The sequence below is a fragment of the Protopterus annectens genome, chromosome 17.part0 (genome assembly GCF_019279795.1).
Source record: "Protopterus annectens isolate FY-2018-M chromosome 17.part0, PAN1.0, whole genome shotgun sequence".
Classification (NCBI taxonomy): Eukaryota; Metazoa; Chordata; order Ceratodontiformes; family Protopteridae; genus Protopterus; species Protopterus annectens.
In genome coordinates, this window is record NC_056751.1 from 300,765,618 (window position 1) to 300,783,596 (window position 17,979).

Below are 17,979 nucleotides of genomic sequence, written 5' to 3' on the forward strand. Positions count from 1 at the left end.
GAATACAGACAACCCAAACATGCACAACACTGGCTCTATCCCCTCCCTAACCTTTACTCTAACCCACAAAGATTTGCGTATTTACAGCTGCTGTCGTAATCTTGCACATCTTCACAACCACCACTTTTGATTAAAACATGAATTTTTCTGCATACTCTTGTTTACTTACACTATAGAAAACTAAATTCATCCATGTGGGATTCACTCACATCAGCATTCACTCCTCTGTGCATTCGTGCATTCTGTTTTATTTATACCCACAAAAACTTTCTACCAAATCTGATAAAGTTGGTTCAATACAACCAAATAAGTCTGCTCTGCTCTGCAAAAACAAGATATGTGTTTTAAGAAGAGGTTGTCATTAGAATGGCATGGCAAACACTTCAAAGCATTTTAAGATCATATAAAGAAACATGTCGCTATGTTTAGCATGTATATAGATCCATATATAAAAGCATTTCTGAGCAAAATATCTCCCCACTACAGAGTATTGTACTATAAATTACTTACAGTTTTTCACCGAAGCATAAGGTGGGTGAGAAGGGCAATTGGTCCAATTGGTGTAACTAATACATCTTATGTGAACTGTCTCGAAGCCCTGTCACTCTACTCGGTCTCCTACAGACTACTTAGGGGTGATCTATGCCTAACCTGCAATGCATTCTCAGTCCAGCCCAGATGGATCTGCTACACATTCACAAAATAAATAGCACTAGAATTACCTGATCTAATGATTTAGACGTCATCTGTGACATAAACAACACGTGTTGGAGGAAATGGTATGTGTCTCAAATGTACAGGGGTAGTTTCAAATTAAACCCTGATTTGTTGCCTGTGTACCTTATGGACAGTGGTAGTTTGTAGATGCCCAACGGTACAGGTCTAGTCCTTGGGCATTGATAATTGGCAAAAGTGGGGCATGAAGGGTTAACACTCTAGGGCCTTTGTCCTAGTACCCTCCTTTGATTCTATGATCCTATGATCAAGGACACTGGGAGCAACAATGTAGGTATGTGGGGGCAAAGTTGGCAATAAATATATCTTCTAATATATTGTCTATACTTATGAGATTTGAATGTTTGATTTCATTATAGATGAGCTCAATGCATTACTGGTCATTATTCCTTAATTTCTTGATATATCTGAAAAAAGACTTGTAGTTTCCTTTGGTATCTGTATTGAGATTAAGTTTTAGATTTTCTAATAGTACACTCAAATTTCAAAGTGGTGCTGAGGTAAGGGGATTGGGATTTTTTTACAATGTTTCATCATTTGTTAAATAGTTTATTAATACAAAAGTTCCACCAGAAAAGTTTATTCCTGAATTTACCATTATATTCAGGGTAGACAGGTACTTACCTTGCTGATAAATATCAGAGGTGAATATGGCAGACAACATAGGTCAAATTGCATGAGATTGCTGAGAAGTTTGAATAGGTGTTATATAAATTGAAATATGTTTGCCCTTAAAAGTCTAAATATGGTTTCATTTGGTGGGGTGGTAACACTAGGCCTGACAGAGAAAATCACTGAGTTGTGGTCAGATTTAACCAGGGATGTGGAAATGTGGGGTAGAATACAAGTGGCAACTAGGTTGGTAAGGGCCATGTCAAGAATATTAGAGCATCTAGCTGGTGAGTTTACAAATTGCTTCAGCTCATTCAGATTAACAAGTATAGGAAGTGCTGAGCATATCTATTTTAGAGACATAAGTGTGTTCGTTAATACCTGGGTAATAGAAGTTCCCTAGCAAGAAGGTATTTAGTTTGATATTTAACCCCTTAATGGCATTAAAATAGTTTTCATAATCTTTGGGGGGCATTAATTGAGATCTGTAGCTAGCAGTGAAGTAATAGTTGGATTTGTTAATGGTGTACTTGATCTCCAAGAGCTCTAAGTAGAGGTTGTGGGTAATCTGATGTGAGGTCATGGTATTTTGACGAATGCAGATACTCACCCACAGTTACTCATAACAGATGTGTCATGTGTCAGTAACTATAGAAATATGAATGTGTTTCAGTTGCTTGGAGTGCCTCTTTTTCAGGCAGCTATTTAGACCCCTAACATTTATTAGTACCATCATGATACTGTCTGAGTTGTAGTTTGCTATACAGGAATACCCAAAAGGCACTATAGAGGCAGCAAAGGCTTTAGCCAATATGCAGAAGCCCTGTTTTGAGTGGTATAAGCCATCCCTGCTGAAACGTAAAGTCTTACTTACCATCTTATCTCATACCAACACATACCAGATCCCCATAAAATGACGCCAGCTGCTTAGCCAATTGTTAAAGCCAATTATCTTGATTGGTATACAGGCATCATTCTTGGTAAAGGAAAGATACTTCACAAGACTAGTGTCTTTTCTGCCTCTGAAGCATGCATAGGAAGTCCCATTTTGTTACTGGGAATTTCTTTGTTTAGATATTTATTTGTTATAACTATTCACAATAAATAGAACAAGGCAGGGACAAGTGTACTATATGATCACTAACATTTTTAAGAAAATCTTGAAAACAATTTTAAATAATGGAATGAATCCTGCCCATACTTATCTCCTATGAATTTGAGGCAAGGTGGCTTATTTTTCAAAGAAAATCAAAGTTTATCCTATTTTCCAGAAATTTCCAAGGTGGTGAGTAACACACAACTTTTATTTTCATTTATACCAAATTTCTTAACTTGACCCAAAGGATCACTATTCCTCATGAAGACTTTGCTGCGTACTTGAAAACCTTTCAATCACTTAACATATTGTATAAATAAATAGATTAAACTTCTGAGCATTTGGTATATTTTTCTCTTCTGACTGTGTTATGGTTGACAATCTTCTGACTGTGTTATGGTTGACAATAGTATGCCTTATGAATATATTTTGTTGAAATTCTTTACAGTAGCTTGGCCCTTTTGCCAGCAACTGAAAAATAGGTGATATAATTAAAAAAATAAGACTAGTATGAGCTTTGTACAACTTTTACAAAGTTAAGTAATTTAACTGATGCTAATTTAATCTGAAGGCTGGGCATCAAACATTTCTCGGTGTATAAGAATGAAGTGAGGAATAAGCAGTATTTGTGGTTTGCTAGTACTAGTATCCTAACATCAGCACAATAAACTTTCCTGACTACCTGCATACAACAGTTAATGGTAGTACATGGTGATGATATTTCCCAATCTTCTTTTAAAAATGTATGTTGTCACAATACTTTTGTCCATTCTAATTCAATAAAAGGACTATGAAGTTAGAATATTACTCTGCATTTCCCTGTGTAGGTTAGTCATGACATTTAAGTCGCTTTGTAATTGGCAATATCAAATTAAAGGGTCTACTTCAGAAACACAAAAACGCAAACTCTCGAGCGCTCACATGAGCAAATAATCAGAAACTCGAAAGTGGTATTGTGGGATTGCAGTATAGTGCAGATCGGAATATTTACCCTTTCCTCACTGTAGTGCAATCCCGGAGTAGGAAGATATATTTAGTAGCAGGTGTGGGGGGTGCAACCCCCCACAATACAAATTTAGAGTTTCTGATTATTCGATCATGTGAACGTACGAGAGTTTGCGTTTTCAGTTTTATGACATAGACCTAAATTAAACACAAGTGTGTATTGTAAGATATTCTTAAACTAGATTTTATCTGTAAGGAACCTAAGACGAATAGTTTTGCAGTTGTACTCAGTTTCATACAAATTACTATGACTGATAAGAGAATGGTCAGGCAGTACAGAATGAAATTCTATGGGAACAGCTTTGTCTGCACCATTGTGTTACATGTACTTTGATAGGGAACACTGGTCAGTTTATTAATGCAAAGAAGGGAGACCATGTAAGAGTTATTTAATAGATAAAGATTTCCACAGAAAAGAGGCCGAAATTATTTTATTACAGAAAAAGATTTCTATGGACATAACATTTACTTTTGTTTTGTTTACAGTCTAGCAAAAGTATTACTTTGTTCTAATACATCTTAGAAGTGCATCTGAGAAGCATATAGTTCAGTGTCGGTAATATGGTTTCTCACTTTCCAGATGCTTTTTGCCTCCAGCACGAGAGCCTTTTTATGAAAGTAGGTTTCTGGACATTGTTTTTGGCAAGAAAGACATATTTTTTTTCTGACTTTTACCAAATCTGATAAGATGGATAGTTGCATACATTATACATAATAATCATTATCAGTAAGCAAAGGCATTATACACTGAAACATATAGATAATTACAGTGAATACAGATATATATGTGACACTTATGAAGCAAATATACTCCACACACCTTCCATTAAGCCGGTAGATATGCTAGCACAAGCAACATTAAAAGTTCATGTCAGAAGTCTGATATGAACCCATGTGTTTAGTCACATGCTACTGGGTTCCTTAAGTACCCAGCCATCCCTCCATGCTCAAATTTGTCTATCAGCCCTATGCAGTATATGCTAAGTATTTCAAATTGTACAGCCCACACTAACCTGAAAGGCCTTCAGTCACAACCTAGTGCCAACCACACTTTCAGGAAAAAACATTGTATCTGATCATTCCACACTATCATCGTCAACTGATAACACTAGTGCACCCCGCATCACAAGTGCAAAGTTGTATTCATTTACAAACTCTTACTTCCCTTCAAGCTATGCTGGGTCAAGTTGCGTTCCACACCACACCTCCCATTCCTTCCAGCTTGCTACTGCTACTCCTTTATCTTCCAGCAAACATCTTCTAACTGTTAGAAAGCACAGTCTGCACATCTCTCATTCTATGCCTTCACATGTTACTACATTCCATTTAATTTGTCTACCTCTGGGTCAGTGTATGTGAAGGCTCTCTCTACTAGACTCACACAAACATAATTAACGTCCAGCTAATGCCAAATTCACTGCCCATCAAACCACACCATCTGCATTCATGTCTAAGGTTGTCTCACTTCCCTGCAAATAAATACCTGAGAACTCTGACTAATGTAAATCATGAGCCCACCTCACCTCACTCTCTCTCTCTCTCCATATAAAAGTTCAATAACTGATATTATGTCTTCAAGACACTTTCCCCAACTCCTTAATTATTTCTAGAACTGGTGGTAGTAACTTCTCCATAGCCTAAGCAGCATGCAATTATCTCTAAATAGAATGAAAAGCTTTTGAAATACCTCATGCACTACATAATTCTTGCACTATTTTGGCAAGTATTTCAATTATTAATATGAAAAGTATTAGTGAGAGAGGACAGCTTTGTCTAGCATCTCATCTTATAGTAACCTTTCCATAAAATTCATGATTTATAGCACTCCAGAGCCTTACACTGTTGTATAGTGCCCATACCCCTTAATAATCTCCTGTCCCAAACATGTTCCTGCACAGTTTGAAAGTAGTTCTGCTTAACTATGACAAATGTTTTCCTTTTGCCAGATAGTACTGTGTCCACTGTAATGTCCTGCTTTTTATTTAGGTATGTCAAAAACTGTTCTGTGTCAAAAAACTTTGTCCAAAACTCCAGCCTTTATGTCAGGATTCTTCCTTATATCTTTGCATCCACTTTCATTGAGGATAGTAGGTTAAATCTGGTTATATCTATAGTTCCCCTTTAGCCTTAAAAATATGTACTGAATATGGTTTTCCTGGGGATTCCAGAGAGATTTGACCATCATTTACTGCATTAAAGGGTGTGTGAGATGTGAGGTGGCCACAAAAGATATAATTATTTATTATTTAATTGCAATAAAATGGATAAGTAGGGGGAAGTTTACCCCAGACATGAGGAATATGATTCTATGTCATGGGAAAAAGACAAAGGGGAGAAAAGAAAGAAAGGAAGAAATATTAAGCGATAATATAATTCATATGGGGTGGGTACCCTAGTAAATAAGCTTGGTATTTATTTAGTACATGGGAATAAATGTGTGAGATACTCTAGACAATGAATAGACAAATATTCATTGCAAGCAATTGGTGGTGGAGCTACCCTATGCATTCAGCATTAGTTTATTTTATGTATTTATTTTATTTTATAATATTTCAAAGGATGAGGGCAGGAGAGAAAATGCACCTTACATTTTTAGTACAAGGATCTGAATGAGAAGTGGGATAAAATAAATGTGAACACAAGCATTTGCATGATGCTGTACTGCATTAACAGTCAAAATATAGATTGCACATTTGTAGCATACATACAGCATGACATATAAACAAGCAATAATGCCCAACAGGGTGTGTGTTAATGTGTAATTAATGCCTGCCCAGGGATATTGCGTGTCCCAACACCACAGGCGGAGGCCTCTGCACCCCTGGAAGGGCATTAATTACACATTAACACACACGCTGGAGGGCATTATTGCACTTAGAGAATGGGCTCTCTGTAAAAGTGTTGTGTTTTACTTTAAGTACTATTTTATTTTTTTAATATATTTTTGATGCAAAATGGTTCCTCTGCCTAATGTTTCATACTTGCTGTAATATATGTTAATGGTGTTGGAGGAAGCATTTTACGGTGAAAATTGAACACTTTAAAAAATCCAGGTATTTACTTTATATTTTTGATCCCTTACTCCTAAAATGTTTGGCTTATTGCCAGTCGTTGGAGACAAAAGTTACTAAATAATTACATTTGAGTTTTAAAGTTTTATTTCATTCAGATAATGACATGCATTTGTTTCAGATTTCATATCCTACAGAAAATCCATGCTAACACACAAATCCTGTTCATTTAGCAAATTTCAAAGTTTATAAGAGCAATATTTAAAATGTGTTCCTGTTTCTTATCACCCCCCCCCCAATTATTTTAGGCTTTGTCCAGATTTCTTCTGCTAAGAGTAAGAGGTTGACAGATATATTAGAGGTCAAGAGGTACTTAAAACAGTTGCTGCTGCCAGGGATCATTCTCTCTTCACTCTCTCTCATACACACACTACCAAGGATTATTCAATCACTTTCACACACTCTCTCTCTATCTCTCTTTCTGTCTGTCTCTCACAAACACACTCACACACACATACACACAGACACACACACACACACACACACACACACACACACACACACACACACACACACACACAGTCTCTCTCTGCTTTCATGCATGCATTCACTCACACATGCAGACGGCAACATAAACACACACACACAATCATATCTCTCTCTCTCTCTCTTTCATACACGCATACTCTCTTTCTCTATATCTCTCTGTGTCTCACACACACACACACACACACACACACACACACACACACACACACACACACACACACACACACACACACACTTTTTATTTTATATTCACTAAACAGCAAAAGCACTGCTTAGCCAGTGTAAAATAGTAACTTAAGCGATTTCTCACTCACAGTCATACACTGATATATGCACACACTTTTATTTTACACTCGGTAAACAGCAGAAGCTCTGTTTAGCGAGTGTAAAATAATGGCAACTGTTCCGTTTTCTCAGTCCAAGCTCCACAGCAGCTTGATATGCTGATGTGAAGTGGCGGACTAGTTCTTCCAAGTGGGCATTACTTGTACATTAATACCCTGCTGGAGAACGTTCGTTCTCTAATCAGGGTACTGATGTACAGTAAGCCCATCGTCTAATGTATGATATATCACAACACATTCTGATTGATGGAACAAGCTAGAACTTTTATCGGAGTCTTCTGCATGTCAGCAGGGACTCATCATTAATTTTCCTGCTATATGCAAATCTATATAAGCCATCATCCCTCTCCCATATATGAATCAGTACTGTCAGTGTAATAATTTAGTATGCCATAATCCCATCCTATGTCATTTCAACACACACCTTTTTATAGGTAGCTGTTATTCAGCATAAATAACATTTCCTAAAAAGTGATCATTACAGTTGAAAATGTAAAAGGTTTTAAAACTTGAAGGTAATTTTAGCAAATTTCTTTAATCTAATTCTAAAGACATGGAGATATAAAACATGAAACAAAAAATTTCCAAATGCTTTGTCAGGGTGTTGGCATTGCTATTTATTTATATAACAGTTTGTTTATATGGGACAAATTACTGCGTAACACATGCTTGAATGCTGTTTATTATTTGCTTACTTTAATTGCAGAACTACAAAGAGTACAGTTATGGATCTGCTAATCAGAAGTGGTTCTGGATTCCAAAGATGAAGGTATTTAGTGCTTATTATGCAACGGTTCTGGATCAAGAAATAACTGCTGCCAATCAGGCCTCCATATGTACATTTTCAGTTGCAGGCCCAGAAGAACTAGATCAACCTGTAAGTACTGCGGTTGATGTTTTTGATATTATTGGACATGTGAACAATTTCAGAAGTTTACAGTAAACTAAAACACACTGAGTGCTCCTTGTTTTATGTAGTTATGTGACAAGCCATTATAAATATAGATTGATGTGCAAAGAACAAAGAATGTTACAGCTCATCTCTAAAGGCAAATGGAAGACCTACCTGTTCTATTCCCCTTGATAAGCCTTGTACCCATTCAGGAGGTGATCCTACATGTGTATTTATTCTTGTGTGATTTGCCTGGCTTTCCCTGTACCATAATGTGCAGTGGTAGAAGACAGTTGCCCATTATTCACTCAAACTCAGTGTACTTGACTTACATCTCTGAATGTCTTTGTTTTTTGCTGTTCTGTCATTGTTCCGTATATACAGTGAGGTTTCTCAAGTTCCTGATGAATGATTCCGTGTTTTTTTTTTCATTGTGGCTATTCTATGCACTATGAACTTTGAATTTCAGAGGTTTGGTGGTGTATCACTGTGTTCCTTCAGAAAACTTTGGCACAAAAAAAAAAAAAAAAAACACTTTCCAAGAAAAGTAGAAATGCAGAAATTAATTTAGTAAAGCAGACCCATACCATATCATAACCGGGCATAAAACATTTCATCTCTCTGTTGTGGCAGAAATACTTGCAAGATTTAACAGCTATTGTTCATGTTGGAAAGACTTGGATAAAATATGTAACAAGTGAAAACAGGTAATTCTCTGACATTGGATATTAAAAGAAAAAATACATCCAGCTAAGTGTGCATTTTGTGGTGTTACTTCTGTCAGTGAATACACACAGGCACATAACAACATAAATAGGATATGCTGAAAAAGGTCAATGTTCAAAACTCTAGCAATGCATTCCTTCATGTTTCACATTAGAATGGACATGCCTTGATTTGACATATCTCAACAGAACTTAATCCCATTAATATAAAATCCACCTTATTTTAATCACATCCTCATGTACTAGGGGTGTATGAATTTGTATTCGCTAAAGTCAGCTTTCACGATTCTAATATAGACGCTATACTAGCTATATTACAAAAGCAAGCAATGTACTTTGGAAACTGCAGCTGCATCTCACCTTGCTTGATTATTGCACAGTCATAATCAGTTAAAAGCATAATTGATCACTGACTCATAACATAACCAGTTTCACAGAAATTCTGATAATTCTACAACAATGAATAAAATAAACTCTACTTAAGATGTTAATATTTGAAAGTCCTGTGCTAAGATGCCGACACTAAAACATAATTAATGAAACATTAAATCCGATCTTCATGAGCTGATATTTTGGGAATTATACCAGTGGTTGTTTAGTGTACTCTCTGGTCATTATTATGATTCTATTATTGTTTTTGTCCATCTGGAAAGAAACAAAATTAAAATAGATGCTAAGTACAGCAAGAACTGGTAGTGAATAAACATTAAATATAAAAAAATAAATATAAGTTATTATGAAATGAGTGCTCTGAGCTAAAATGCCAAATTTTGTAAAATCATATTTTCAGTAGTTATATTTTCTAACTTTTGGAGTGTTATTGTATTTTCCTAGAAAAATAGGACAGAAACATTGCCCACGAATGTGTGGTAATAATCTTTTTGTAGCCAAGTTTTTTTTCGGATGAAAATGAAATACATCTATGTTTTAAAATATCAGTTAAACCTTTTTCAGTTGCACCAGTTCAGTTAAGTCATTTAATGTATTATGTGATAGTAGTGATTATTATTTTAAGAAGCTGTGAAACAAGCTGTTGTTTTCATTATTACTTTCAATACAGAACAGTTAAAATGTATTACCGGTATATCAAACGCATATGGTTCAACGAAGAGAATATGAAAACAGGAAATGTTTCATTATATTTCGAGTGTTTGCTAGTTTTCTTTTTGATAGGTTTTTATCATAAAACATAGAAGCTCAACTTACAGAGGAAGAATAAGCTTTCTTTTTGAGATAGAAAAATAGAAAAAATATATATAGAGCCTACAATTGAAAAACAGCCAATTATTACATGCATTAAGTCATATGAGGAATTCACTGTATTAAAAATGTTATGTGAAAATATTCAGCACTTCCAAAGTTATAAGACCAGATTAATCAAGTCAGATGTTTTATACTTTTGGCATTTTCAGTAATTGTACATCATGTTTTTGGCATATTTTGTATTTATTTGGTTGCATTCTTTTATTAAATACTTTCAGCAGTACAGGTGAGGTTAAGCAATGCTTAAATATAACCTAAACCAATAGAGCCACTGAAAAAAGTACGGTTCAAATGAACATAAAAAATCACTCCAAATAAATCATTTAATTGCAATAATGATAAAAACAGGTAAGCATTTTCGCATGTAGCTTTTTCAAACCTTCTAAAAGAATTAATCAAAAATGGCTAGTTTAAATAACAATTCAGTTAAACCCAAACAATAATACATCACTACAATGAATTGTAGAACCTTAATCAGTTTCTGGATAAAGACATACGTCAGGTCCTTCAAAGAAAATCAAACAAGATTTATATTGTCCCAGTCCCCTTCAATAACCATACATCACACTAAATGACATTTGACGACCTTTATTAAACTTCAAACATAGCTCTGATAACCAGCATTTATTAATTACAACTGGACATAGTATGGCTGATTTTAATCATAGCATAAACATCCATGTAATGTTAATTAGGACGTCATGACCACACTCATCCTGACCAGGAAACAGTGTCCATACCTCCACTCATTTACTTTATATAGCATATGTTGTATTGCACATCCAACCAAATAAGTCAGGACAGAGTAACGTTACTCATTCTGACCCAGTCAGCAGCATCCATACCTCAGCTCACTTACTTTACTTATGAAGCAGCATCCAGAAACTCACTTCATATACCATTTATTGAATTACACCTCCAATCAAATAATCAGCCTCCTTACCACCGCCCTCTTATATTTACCACTTAAACACCCAACCACCAGAGGGGGAACAGAAGAGGACAGGCCTATCCCTCTTCTCCACTCTATCCAGACTCAGTAAATAGCCACAATCCCTATCAATCCACCAAAAGAGGGAGGGAGGGTGGGTAACAAGTTCAAGCCAAAATGTGATCCCTTACCCAACTACACTTGCCTAAACCCCTTAAACCCCTCCCCTTACCTCATTTCCTCCCAATCATCCCTCCTTCCCATGTAACCCTTTCATCCCCCCACCCTCATAACTTCTAATGCTATATTTGTCTAACCCCTCTGAAGATGTCCCTGGACAAATTGGTTTGTTATCAAACCTCATTTTCAAAAATATGTAATAAGACAAAATCTAATAGAATCAAACTTATAAAAGATGTATATACAAAGTAAGGCACAATGAATAAACTAGTTCCTAACACCACATTTCTTCAAAACAGGTCTTAAGGAAGCTTTTTCATTTAGGCCTCTGCCTTGATCTGCCCCTAACCTAATTATCCATCTGATTTCTCTATTTTCGGTTACATTCCTAATATTACCTGTATGTATATTGGGCACAACCTTATCACTAATCACGAATTTAAATGCATGTGTTGCATCAGAACTTAGGACATATATAGACAGCACATTATTTAAAGAGCCAATGTGTATATTATAAAAGTGTTCACTAATATGGTCTTTTAACATATGATTGGTCTTGCCAATGTAAAATGAACAGCATTACTTTCTTGTTAAAAACGTATAGAGTATAATCTATGTATGCAGTGATATGTGTGGGCTATGCTGTATGGTGCATGGTCTACTTTCACTGCTCAGACATTCCCTCTTATCTTTAAATATGTTTTTTAAATTAGACCAGCTACTCATAATTATTGTTTATAAAACTCCTGCCTGACAGCTTATTGGTAGAAGTTAGGTGATGTCATAACATTTACAATTACGTTTTTTGCTGTTTTGCACAAGACATTTTTCTTAGGGACTACACTTAAAGTACGCATGTAATGAATCTCCTGAAAGGTTGCCGTAATGGAAAGTATAACGTCAGTATCCAACTGCGTTGGATTTCCAAAACAGCAAAGGCAGGAACAGAGAAAATCAGCTGGAATAACAGCAAATGTCCAAAAACAGAGTCCAGAACATAAAAAATGGTCCAACACAGCACCAGAAGTTCAAAAAAAGCTAAATTATTTTTTATTTTAAAAAAGCGTTAGCGCTATAACACTTGCTATAAGCTTCCTCAGAAAAATGACTAAACTTGCATTTAACATTGAGTTCATGCCATACACTTGAATGGAAAATGTATTATGTGTTAGTTTTTTATAATGAATGCCTCTTAGGTATTAGAAATGATTTATTCTTCTCTGCTAAGGTATTGCACATTAGATTATTTAATTTTGTCATACACAACTTATGTACTTTAGAAATAAATCATAGCTTTGCAGTGTTGAGGGTTAAGTGGCAACTGTGCTAATGTAGCTAGCAGAATACTCATGTAATCTTTTTTTTTTTCTTAAGGAGTAGTTCTCTAATATTTATTTGTTTTATGTTCAGGGTACTTGTCAGTTTTCAAAAGAATACTGATAACAAGTATACACGGCTCCCCCAATAAGTGCTCGCACACCTTCTAACAGCAGTTAGAAGAAAACGCTTCTCTCCTTTGTTAAAATACAGCTGTTTATTACCAAACAGGAATAAAAATATTAAAGCATCCAAAATAAGTCCAAGGATAGAAAAACCAATGGTTAAGTGCTTTCACCCATGTAATGGACTTCTTTAGGACTCCTTAAATAGTTTTTTTGGGGCCAAAAATATTTCAAAACCTTAAAGGGACAATGCCCTATTATTGTATCCACTGTTAACATTCACATGAACTTAAATTTTCAAATCAAAATCCTATCTACTGTTATTAAAACAATAAAAAAGATAATACTGTATGAACCACAATACTTTAACATGTTAATACAATATTGTACTAACATCGTAAACCTACGATGCAACTAAAGATGTACATGAATTTTGTTGTACCATCAGTATTAATTTCACATCTGAACCATAGTAAAAACACATTTATCTACATCATGGTGTGATTGTACTAAAAAAAACAATCAATTCTTAGGAAGATCTATACAAACCACCCTATTGTTATTATGTCCATATGTGTTTCCCTTGCATTTCATTCATCCTTTGTTAGCGATCTAGCCCTATCTGCCCCTTCTACTATAAATCATTACACTCATCATAAGTATTAACAACCCTAGTAAACAAATATTGATAACTATTAAGTAATTCAGTGGGTTGATTAAAAATTACAGCATGCTGCACATTTCAAATGTTAACAAATATTCAACCATATAAATCATTTAAGCTTAAGATAGGCGAGTGCTAGTAACTAAAAGAATTTTTTCGTCATGCTATTGTTGCTTGCTGCATGTATAAATTCAGTTCATCTTTACTAGGGATTTTGCCCTATCTACCTTATTACCTACCCTGATGCGGCCACTAGTTGGTAAAAATTTTTAAAAAACTTTTAAAACTTTATTAAATTAAAAATTTTTTACTTTCTTTATAATATGTAAACAATTGTGCTTAATTTTAACAAATACTAATAACGATAACTGTCTCAACATGCTGATTCAAAACTACAATATGTTGCACATTTCAATTCGTTAACGTCAATTAAACCATGTTAAATAATTTGAGCTTAAGATGACCGAATGCTTCTCAGTGTGATATTTCAGTATGCTATTTGTGCGTGCTGCATAAGTGAATTTTATAACAGACCGGGACTGCTGTCGAAGGATTCACTCTGTCACTGTTGATACCTAAATAATCGATATTTACAAACTTCCATCTTTTGCATCTGCAATGCACAAACCTATCAAAAAAATATTAACAATAATGATAAAACCAATAAGATAAAATAATATGTAACAAATAATATGATAATGAAAAAATGAAAAAATAATCAATCAAAAAATAATCAAAAAATAATATTAATATTTTTATTCCTGTTTGGTAATACATGGCTGTATTTTAACAAAGGAGAGAAGCGTTTTCTTCTAGCTGCTGTTAGAAGGTGAGCGAGCACTTATTGGGGGATCCGTGTTTACTTGTTACTTGTCAGTTTTACCATTACTGAAGTGAAACTCTGGACGATAAATGGGCCATTAATGGTGTAAATCAGTGCAATTTGAAAGTTGTGCCCCAACCCTTCTTTCTAGATATTTCCTCTAACTGCAAATTGTCTTAATACTTGGTTACATTGCGCATACATGTTCATACACATTACTTTCCTGGACCCCTGTCTAGCAGGGCGACTGACGTGATCCCTGTATTCTGCAGATATATGTATACATATATTATTATTATTAACTAACTGAATTTCAAGTTACATATTGACAACAATGTATAGAAGTAAAATACCACACATTTCGCATTGTAAATATTTCAAATATGTAGCCTGAATCACAGTAGGGCAAGGTCAAATATGTCATACATATCTCCTAAAGAGAAGAGGTGAAGGTGCATGTGATCTTCAGGAGGGGTTGTCATGTGAGCTGGATGGTGACTTGTTGTGATGTATGACCTACTTATTGCATGTGATCCTGCAGACACTGACTTCACAGGGCTGCCATCATCCAGAAAGTGTTGCTGTCGGTACAGAGATGCTGGTGTAGAAGTGCATGAGTTTTGTCTCTCTGCAACCTTTAGTGCAATATTACCATGTACTTCACTTTGTGATCCAGTGTCACTTTCTGCAAAGTTACTAACGTTGTTGGGTATGAGATTCTGTCATTAAAACTGGCGACTATGTGTCACTTTTCTCAGATTATGTCTTAAATATACTTATATTATCATCTCCATCGACCATTATGCAATGAAATCCACTAAATTTACTGATATAATAGAACTACTTATTTCTGCTGCTTACCTTGTAATGAATTAATTGACTGTATTACTGTATTACTAATCAATATACTGCGGTGGTGGTGCTGCGGCAGCGTTGTCACCTCACAGTTAGACTAGGCCTGTTCGATTCTCAGTTTGAGCGTCTTCTATGTGGCGACATGCGTGAATGGGCATTCCTTCGTTGAAGGTTGTGCGTTAGGCCCAGCAAGCCAACACGTAAAAATGTACTGCCAATCATTAGTGGACCGGAGTTCTGCTGTGGCGACCCCTAACCGGGAAAAGCCGAAAGACACAAACAAACAAACTGTATTACTAATCAGACAGTGGACTACACTGCTGTATGTTGTGTAAGAAGTTGTGGAGGGTACTTACCATGCACAATCTTTTCAATTTTTATATGCAGAAGTCGGGGGAGGGTCACCTGTTAACAATAATTGTCATGTATTACATATAATCATTTCTCTTTAGCAGTCATTAATCTATGTAGCTATGTTACAGTGGTCAAACCAACCATCCTGAGCAGATGTGACCTGAAATGCATATGGAAATAGCCAGTGTCTATACCACTTTTGATTATTCCAGTGCCATCAACATTTTCATAGTCATCTCAGAAGAGAAAGGAGGTATTCCTCATCTTGTATCAAGACCTCTGAGTCACAATGAGGACCTCGCCTAAACCTGACTGGGATTTTATTCCAGAGTGAAGGGAGCCTCTGGGTTATGAATCTGTCCCTCCAGCATGTCCTATTTATTTCAGTGTTGAGGTTTTAACCGGCAGCATAGGGAATCTGTATGAGCCCTTTGATCCTCTTGGTGAGGAGTACTTTTGGGTCTTTCCAGTTGCTGCAGGTGTCTGCCTGGTTTGAGTCTGACATGCTCCAGCTATTTCTAACCATGTGGTTCTCTGTCCTGAGCCAGTTTGCAACCCATCTAGTGACATAGGGGTTTATATTTAAGCTGGTGAGCTTATCTATAATGCCAGTGGGGTATTGTAATGACTGTTTCAAGAAAATTGACCAGGTTTAAGAGGCAGGATCTGCCCTAACAAAGCCAAATCCGTAGTATCCAGTGTCCGTAGGTCCCCAGGTTCTCTATTTTATAAGGTCCATGATATCCTTTCCATAGCTTTGCAGACCAGCCAGTGAAGACTTAGGGGGGCGATAGTTTTCCAGGATCCGCTGAGGCCACCACCTTGTGGAGAGGGACCACTGTTGCTGTTCAAGGAATACATTTTGACCCCCCCCCCTAAGTAATGCTGCAGGCAGTTTGCATTCTGCCTTACCTTTGGTCTATCACATCTTACTATATCATTGGCCCTCTTGTTACACTGTGTTAATGTGCTGTTCCTTCCATCAGCATAACCTTTGGGTTTCAGGTCTTTTTCCTCTCAACCTGATTAAGTTTCCCTTTTCCAAAAATGTATTTTCCATAAGTCTTAGGGGTAACCATTAGGATTTGGTTCTCTTCATGGCTAAAATTGTCCTTTCTCTGTCTGCATCCACGCTTCTCTATCATTCATTTACCTCAAATCACATGCCAAAGTAATGTGTTGAAACTTGATCTACTCATCAGTCAAAGAACACACCAATGAAACCATGCCTGCTTTCATCACCAATAAATCAAACATCTGAGTCCAAAAGCATTTATGGTGATACAACATAGGATAATAGGATCATAGGATCATAAGAGGTTACTTGGCTAATGCCCCTAGAGCCTTTACCAGTCTAGCCGTGTTATACCTGTATTCCCAAAATGACCATATGTTCATAGGTCCATATGTAGGTACTAGGCTATCAGCCCAAGGGCCTACATAAGCCTAGCTAACAAGGATCCCTCACTTACACCACCCAAGAAAGTTATTTACCTGTGCCACTGTTGAGCAGAGGCACAGAAGTGATCCCCAAGGTGTATTTCCTATTTCCCATCCACTCATCAAGATTTTTCTTGAAGAGTGCTAATGAAGAACTTTGCTTGACATAGATGGGTAGCCTGTTCCAGAGTATGGGAAGTCTCTGGGACAGGAATCTATCCCTCCAGCATGTCCTGTTTATTGTGGTGACAAGGTTTAGGTCCCTAGAGCATGTAGCTCAGAGGGATTGTGATTTCTTTAGCTGTAGCATGTCCAACAGCTCTAGGTTTGACATAGCTTTATATGTTAGGCAGAGATCATCTCGAGTAGGTGATATGCTACGGAGTAAAGCTGGAGTTTTTTGAGGCGGTCAGTGTAGGGTATTTGTTTGAGGGCAGTAATCCTCTTTGTGAGGTACTTCTGTGGCCTTTGCAGCTGCTGCAGATGTCTTGTGAGGTACATTCCAAAAGGGGCGTTGTACTCTATAATGGGTCTAATGAGTGTCGAGTAGAGGGGAGCAATGACCTCTTTTTTCCTGGATGAGAAACCTTTTATGATGAGGTGTGCCACGTAAAAGGACTTCCTGACTACTCTGGCGATGTGACTATGAAAGGAGAGACTACTCTCCACCTGGGTCCCAAGGTCTCTTATCACACATTTGGTGTTAAGTAGATTGCTGCCTATGTGGTAGTTCATGGGTACAGAGTTTTTACCAAAGGGGATGACACTGCACTTTTTGGCATTGAGCTTGAGGCCATGGCTCTGACACCAGGCATCTGTCTCAGCGAGACCCTTCTGTAGGATGTCCACATCATTTGGGGACTTGACTATGGCTCCTAGTTTGCAATAATCTGCGAACTTCGTTAGCCACATGCCTTCTGTGTTAGCCTGTACTTCAGAGAAGTAGATACCAAACAGGAGAGGTCCCAGGATGGAACCCTGTGGTACTCCACTTGTCACTGCTTTGAGGTCAGATTTGGAGTCTGCAACTTTTACAGTGTGAGTTCTGTCAGTGAGCC

The 17,979-nt window shown here is 36.5% G+C and overlaps 1 protein-coding gene across 1 annotated transcript in view; it reads left to right on the top strand.

The window, feature by feature from the left end:
* Positions 1-17,979, top strand: part of LOC122791430 (doublecortin domain-containing protein 1-like) — a 526,863-nt gene that overhangs the window by 181,309 nt on the left and 327,575 nt on the right. The window contains exon 9 of the mRNA XM_044059172.1: positions 8,059-8,229. Within this exon, the coding sequence (XP_043915107.1) occupies positions 8,059-8,229 (171 nt within the window). The remainder of the gene's footprint in view (positions 1-8,058; positions 8,230-17,979) is intronic.